Source organism: Vicia villosa, linkage group LG1 (genome assembly GCF_029867415.1).
Source record: "Vicia villosa cultivar HV-30 ecotype Madison, WI linkage group LG1, Vvil1.0, whole genome shotgun sequence".
NCBI classification, from domain to species: domain Eukaryota; kingdom Viridiplantae; phylum Streptophyta; class Magnoliopsida; order Fabales; family Fabaceae; genus Vicia; species Vicia villosa.
In genome coordinates, this window is record NC_081180.1 from 46,478,140 (window position 1) to 46,485,554 (window position 7,415).

General features: G+C 35.8%; 1 protein-coding gene and 1 long non-coding RNA gene across 3 annotated transcripts; one reads left to right on the plus strand and one right to left on the minus strand.

Moving 5' to 3' along the window:
- Nucleotides 1-1,719: 1,719 nt before the first annotated feature.
- LOC131636611 (serine/threonine-protein kinase AFC2-like) lies at nt 1,720-5,266 on the minus strand. Of its 2 annotated transcripts, XM_058907223.1 has the most exons (11): nt 5,057-5,266; nt 4,190-4,382; nt 3,800-3,980; nt 3,673-3,721; nt 3,469-3,583; nt 3,171-3,262; nt 2,813-2,963; nt 2,626-2,690; nt 2,448-2,545; nt 2,260-2,362; nt 1,720-2,168 (listed from the first exon to the last, which is right to left on the minus strand). In XM_058907223.1, the coding sequence occupies exons 1-11, from the start codon at nt 5,153-5,155 to the stop codon at nt 2,028-2,030; spliced, it is 1,287 nt and encodes a 428-aa protein (XP_058763206.1). In that variant the 5' UTR covers nt 5,156-5,266; the 3' UTR covers nt 1,720-2,027. The 2 variants fall into 2 exon arrangements, with proteins under 2 accessions (XP_058763206.1, XP_058763212.1); XM_058907229.1 differs by lacking the exon at nt 4,190-4,382 and having other exon boundaries at nt 5,057-5,214.
- Nucleotides 5,267-5,682: 416 nt separating this feature from the next.
- On the plus strand, nt 5,683-6,817 carry LOC131605434 (uncharacterized). The gene is made up of 4 exons (XR_009284678.1): nt 5,683-6,025; nt 6,237-6,330; nt 6,518-6,577; nt 6,657-6,817. It is a non-coding gene; the product is annotated as an uncharacterized LOC131605434 (long non-coding RNA).
- The last annotated feature ends 598 nt before the right edge of the window (nt 6,818-7,415 follow it).

The window sequence follows — 7,415 nt, forward strand, 5'->3', positions numbered from 1 at the left end:
AGTGGTAATGTCATGAGGAAGTTGTAGATGTAGTGCGAAACAAACGCATTAAAAAATTCATTTCCAATTATTGATACATTTTGCCAATGTTTAGACAGGTGGCCTTAGAATTGCAGGTTAGAGTGTGGCCTTATAAACTAGGGAATTCTAATGCACTTGAGTTCACTTGTATTCCCAAAGTGAAATATGATCGTTGATTTTTAACTTTACATCTTCTTTTAATCTCACCCACTCCTTGCTTATTCTATATAAGGGTTTCCTGGTCTTTGGGTGAATTTTTTGTTATTTCTGAGAGACAACTTCCCCTTTTGTGAGTAGTTTCCTTTCTTCTCAAAATTCTTTGCATGAGCGTTTGATTTCTTTTGGAACAGAGCTTTTTCACTTTGCATTTAACCTCTACTCTCTTAGCTTTCCCTCATTTCATTGTGGCTCATATTGGGAGTAGTGGTTCCTCTCCCATCACTAAAGGAGAAACCTCTGCTAGTTCAGATTCTAACCTTTCTGTTACTAGTCATTTTTCTCCAGTTATTATAAATGTGCCAAATAGTTTGTAGTCATAGAGATTCTCTAGTGATTATCTTGACAGAGAAACTTATCCTCATGAATCTTCCTTCAACACTCTTCTTTCTGATGATGATGTTAGAAGTGATCATGTAGTCTGTTCTGGACACGCTCCTTCTAGTGTCGTGGGGATTCACTTCCTCCTGTTTCAACTTAACGGAGTGTAGAGGTTAATGTTTTGAACAGGGAAGAAGCTCGCTCTTTCATCAAAATATATTGGTACGCTTTTGGATAGGATCTAAGTGACGTTGAGATTAGGGATCATCTCAAGCTTAGGACTCAATATGCTAGTGTCAATCTGCTTAGGCCATAGATATCATTCAGGCTGATAAGGTACCCCGAAAAAATACTTGTCTTATGGAGCCTGGTTGATGTGAGCAAATATAGTTGGTTGAAGAGAGTAAATTCAAAGTTGTTTTATAACACTTACAATAATGGATGCAAAACGGACAACAAAACCACATTGTTCTTTATATTATTAATGAGCATGCGTGCATTCTTTAAAGCAAAAACCACATTGTTCTTTATATTATTAAAGAGCATGCGTGCATTCTTTAAAGCCAAATAAAATGACAGATAAGTTTAGTAACCTAACATCCAGACAATGCGGGTTAAAACCTCGTAGAAAATGGTTAAAACCGCGTAGAAAATTACAAGTATTTGCGATAGAAAAATTTCCTATATTAACCTCTTAGACAACATAGACATTATTCCCCTTTATACTTAAAATAAATATTAGAGTTTAACCTAGCTCATCCTTACAAAACCGATTGATAAGATGAGGAGTGTCCCTCTATATATACTCTTTCAATGCTCTATCTCCAACCAATGTAAAACTTTAGAATTTTCCTAATACACCCCTCACGCCTAACACTCTTTTTGAGCTTGGTGCATGGATATTAACAGAGGGCGATACATAGTCCGGTCGATAGGCTCTGATTTGACCTAACTCATCCTTACAAAACCAAAACCAGTTTACACCAATTTTACACCCTTCAATTCTGTAGTGAAATTCTCATTTTAAACAATGGAACAACATCTTGATTCAAATCTGTTCCCTTCGTTTTACAGTTACAAATCATAAATTGTTTATGCTTGATAAATATTGCAAGCTAAATGTAATATTCAAACAAAAGCTATAAAATTCGTACAAACATGTAATGCTAAATGTTTTAACACAACATAGATGTTATATTGCAATCATCTACTGTACATTGAAATCATATGGGTCAGAATGAACACTTCTAAATAAGGATCCACAGCCAGATAAGGGCCGATTGTTTACAAGACTAAGATAAAAAAAAGTTGACGGCTATGGCTTCTTTTTATACCTGCGGCCATCTCAACACAACACATGTATGAGGGGAGTATTGGGCACCCATCTTGTCATGTTGATGACTCCCAAAGGATGCTGCTATGAGTAATTGGTGTATCTAACATGATCTCACTCTGTAATAGTGGGTCGTCTAATGTGATCTCCTCATGAAAAAGGAATGTCTCAGGGCTTCCTTGGCAGTAATTCTTTCAAAAGGGTCATATCTAAGTAATCCTTGCAGAAGATGTACAAGGTCACCGGCTGAATGATCAACATGCTGCATTATAAGGTTCTGCAAATATTTGAGAAAAAAGGTAAGAAATAGATTCAAAATAGACTATATAAATGGCTATATAGTTTATACAAATCAGAAAATAACAAACCTGTAATCTAGGAAGCTTAGTTACAGCTTTAATACTCTCCCTTGAGGTTGCACCGACTGGCCAGTCTAATTTACCTCTTCTGACATACTTCTCAGCATGTCGGCTAAACATGTACAGTAGAGACAGTCAGCGTAATGTGCCAAGAAATCAAACAACTGAATGTCTAGTCACAGTTGTAGTACACTTACTCGACTTTTTTCAACATATGCATTGGTAGTGGACCGAGAACCCTCTCCATCATGGCAAGGTGCTCTAAATTTTCATGAGTCTGGAATAAAGCTTCACCCTGCATTAGGAGCTCGGATATCAGACCTTTAAAAGATTGACAAATGGGTTTCAGACAGGTTTTCAAAGAGCAGTGCATACCGTGCATAACTCAACCAATATACACCCCACACTCCATATATCACACGGATGACTCCAGCCAAGACCTACAACACAGAATCAAAAATAATTACTTCGCTGAGATGGCTGATTTCATATGAATTAGCATCATGCAAATACGATAAGAAGGCAGGCATGTCGTATCCACAGTATTTAATTTAATATATACCAAGGATAACTTCAGGTGCTCTATAATGACGAGTTGATACAATGTAACTTTGATCTACACGCTCATATGTGGTGCTTCCAAAATCAATAACCTTGATAGCACTAGACTTGGGCACTTTTTTGAAATATGAGTTTGGTGATCTAGATGAAATCTGTTAAAGAAAACAACAGATGTCATGGGTTGATTGGTTTAATTTTAGCTTTCTTAATATACACTTAAACTATGGATTGGCGTCTAAAATTAAATGAGAATACATCTTTAATTATAAGCTCTGCATCACAGGTGACTGATTAGTTTGAAAAAATCAATGTGCAGAAGTCCAAATAGAGAATGGAAAAAATGCATAAAAGATATTTACCTTATAGTCAGGGACTTTGACATAGTCTGGTGAAACAAGGAGTATGTTTTCAGGCTTCAAATCAGTATGGATCATGCGCAAATCATGCATAACTGAAAATTTGCACAAGAAAAACTTAGAGAATTACACAACAAAAGTTTGATGATAATTATTTCACAAGAAACTTGATATACTAAGGACGCATACAAAATTGAGTGAATCACTACCCTCAGTTGGTATAAAGCTCATTATTTTACACATAACAAAGTGAAATATATAAAGGAATAAAGGGATAATAGTTTAAGTAAATACTACACACATGCAATACATTCCAATAGTTGTCTGCCAATCTCACGGACAAGATCAATGGGAAATGAGCGATAATTGTTTTTCCGAAGAAAATCGTATAAGCTTGGTCCAAGTTTCTCAAAAACCTGTTAAAACCATTTAAATTCACTGACATCTTAACCCCCAAATTATATATTGGGGAAATCAACCCATCACAAATCAATCAAATACTTACAATACATATATGATTACGATAGTCAAACCAGTTCCTTATTTGCACACAACTGCAAGGAACAAGACAATTTAACCAATGCAATTGAATGAAATATTTATGTAGGTGAGGAAATAAAGCTAAAACTTACCGATTGCCTCCTATATCATTTTTACCAAGCTGTTGCAACATCTCAATTTCTATCATGGCTGCTTCCCTATACTTCTTAATTCCACGGACAATTTTTATGGCAACCATTTCCTTCCTCTCTCTGTCCCAGCATTCCAATACCTGCCCAAAGGTTCCTTCACCCATTTTGCTGTGTATCTTATCTGTAACCATTAGAAAAAAGTGTAAGCCATGCAAGCCTAGCTAATTAAGAAAAGACAAATATGAATTAGAATATATAATACTCAGTATGCATGAAAATGCTGTGTTTCATAAGTAAATAACTGCAGATCTTTACAGAAAAACAATAAACTAGGACTTGACCAAGACATATATGACGGTAAATTTTGTAATGATGGTAGAGTGTAATTACAGCGGGCAGTTAAATTTTCTCCAACAGCAAACGTGTAATGGCCATCTTTGTCATCATCTCGCAAAGGGGGTGAACCATTTCGAGCAACACCCTTCACAAGTAGGGAACTAGTGGTATGTTCTGAAGAAACCCCTGAAGGAGCATAGCTGGAAATATTCCCAACATCTTGTCCAAAAAACAATCCTACCTGAGCCTACACACAGCCATCCATTCATGCACCACTAACAGTTAAAAAAACAAATTTTTCCCACTGAAAACCCTACCATTATCCTTGCCACCATCTCAAATTGTTACAAGAAATTAAATATGCACATAAGGGTATTAGTTAAAGTCGCAATAAACCAAATACTCAAAACAACTATGTCAGAATCACATCAAACTTAACCTATAATTCATTCTTCAAATTCCAAAAACATGAGTTATGGTAGATAAAATTGTTACAGATCGGAATATGCACATATAAGAGTATTTGTTAAATTTACAAGATCGGAATATCTAAAAAATTTAAACACAACAAACTATTAATGATACAGGGTAGATAAAAGCTTAAACAGAGAATCATATGGATACAACTTCTAGCAAATATAAAAATTTGAAGAAAATAAGTTCACAAATCAATGAATAAAAAACAGATCTGTGATATTAAGCCATAACCAGTTTCGAAAATTAATCATAATAACAAAATATAACAGATCCAACCAATAAAACACATAAATCCTCATGTAAATCCTTGATGATAAAATAAACAAATTTACCTGAACAAAACATACATAACATGCACAAATTCTATCAGATCTACAATCAGAAAAATATAAAAGCAAAAATTTACAATCAGATCTGAGATTTTCGGAAGAGGGAAAAAATTACCTTAGGAACCTCAGGAACATCCCAGCCGAGCCTCGCTCTCTTTCTAGGGCGGCGATCCATGTGAGTATGAGGAAATTCGAAGACGCGTTCCATCTCCATGATTCAAAAGGTGCGAAAAGTTCAGAGATAATTTGTGATGAAAGAAGATTGATTTGGAGAAGTTTTGTGAATTGGATTCGTAAGAACCCTAATTTGACGCTGGCCTAATAATACCCAACCGCAAAGGCAATTGAAATGAAATCTAGCCGTCCACGTGTTTGCTCGGATGAAGATATTTGGTTAGTGGATCGTGCTGTCAACTATGGACTCTGGTTTGATATGGGCCACCCTTTAACCATGGTTTAGTTAGGTTTGGTGGAGTGGTGAATTTTTTATCTCGGGATCCGTGGGTGAATTTGCAGTGCGGTCTTATTGGAACTGAGTCAACTATCTACCTAATACTAAAGTGTTGCCCAAACTGACTTTTTTGCCCTTCCAACAAAATATTTTTGCCCTTGCTAAAGGTTATTAAAGTAATTAACAAAATAAAAATTACTCCATGCCAAGCGTTGTGTTCTCATTGGTCAGTTTAATTATCTGTTGTACTTGCATAGGTATTTTTCCCTTCTCTCTTCCGGTAACCTTTCCCTTCTCTCTCACTATTTTCTCTTTTCTCCTTTCCGTTTTCCTTTCAAACCCCAACCAACGCCGCAAGTGGATTGCCGAACAAACCCATGCTCATCGTGAACGCCGAACTAAAGAGGTTGCTCGTGAGGCAAGTAGCTTTCCTGCTTCCTCTTCCCCTTTCAAGCGATAAAATTAGAATTCCAATTCCGTAACCCTCTCATTGCATTTTGTATTTTGTTCTTGATTTAAACTTTGTATTTTGAAGGAAGATCTACAAATTTGTTTGTCAGTAACTTGCAGATCTACGCTTGTCCGACCCCACTCCATAGTTTCTGCTCTCCTTTCATCACTTTTGTTTTCAAGGTTGGTGGTTTTGATTCAGTTTTATTTTTGAGTTGTTAGATTTTGATATTTAGGGTTTCTAATACCCATTTTGGTCTTGATTCAAATATTGCAGTTGACCCTTTTAATCTTTGTACTAAATATGGATGTAAGATTATTTGAGTGACCTTTTTTGTTTTTGTTAAAGTTCAGAAATTAAGATTGATGAGTCATTTTTGTTTTTTATTGATAGGAATATTGGAAGAGAAGTGGTCAAATACTAGCTCTTAGAGTAAATGCTGGAACTGAACCTGATGCAGATCTTGGTCCGGTTATCAGATCTTAGAGTAAGTACAATCTAATTTTCACACCAATTGTTTGGAGTTTGGACTGTTAAGTTAGTTGGACGGAGGTTAAAATTATTTATACTGATTTTTAGCTGTATAAATGTTAGTGTTGGTTGAATGTAGTAATTGAATATCTGTTTGACAAATATTGGTTATGTTTAGATGGATACGTGCTTTGTTTGTGCAGACCCGGAACATATTTCATGGCCAGATGTGGATTAACTGCAAGGCTTAAGTTCTTCTTTGGGTGAGGTTTTTCCTGTTATTGATGTGCTTTCTTCTCTATGTATTTATATCTATTAGTAGTCTAACAAGATCTTCTATAGGGACCAAATGCAGAATATCCTTCTCACGTAGAGACGTGGTTTCGTTAACGAGCAACCAGAGGGCTGAAAGAGGCAATGACAACCATTCTGCTGCTTCATCTAGATCATCACTATTCAACTCAGCCTTGATGCATAAGTCTTCCAAACTCGTGGAACCTTCTGATGATGGTCTTCTGGAGTGTTGTTAACCCATCAACAGAACAAACCTCATGTTCATTGCATTTCACATCTAATAGATTGCTTATTTGCAGGAAACATGTTGGGGAAAACATTGTACAAACTCCATTATTAATCAAATGCGGCAGAGGTAGTCCTAAAAAGGGACTAGGTGTACTTGATTTTGCCTACAACCTCACACAGAATGACCAACACGCAACCCACACGCCACTTCACACTGATTTAAACCAACTTCCTATTTGTCCTATGTAATTAGTTTCATGGTTGATTCAATTATCTTGATCATTTCAAATCTACAAATTTTTACTTTATCATGTTTAACCATATTCAGCGGCACCAATCATTGGTCTACCAACCTGTATCTGTTCCTGGAGTCAGTATGAGTTCAAACACAATGACATCAATGTCAGTAGCAAACTGTCCTGAAGTTGATACAATCATATCAGAAGTAAGACACATATCATGTAAGCCTATTATCATTTGGGTCATGACATGTTTCTCTTCAATTTCAATATTCTTATATGATTTTTTTAGTTAGTTGATTTTATTTTCTCACTAACTGATTCATATGTCACATGAATG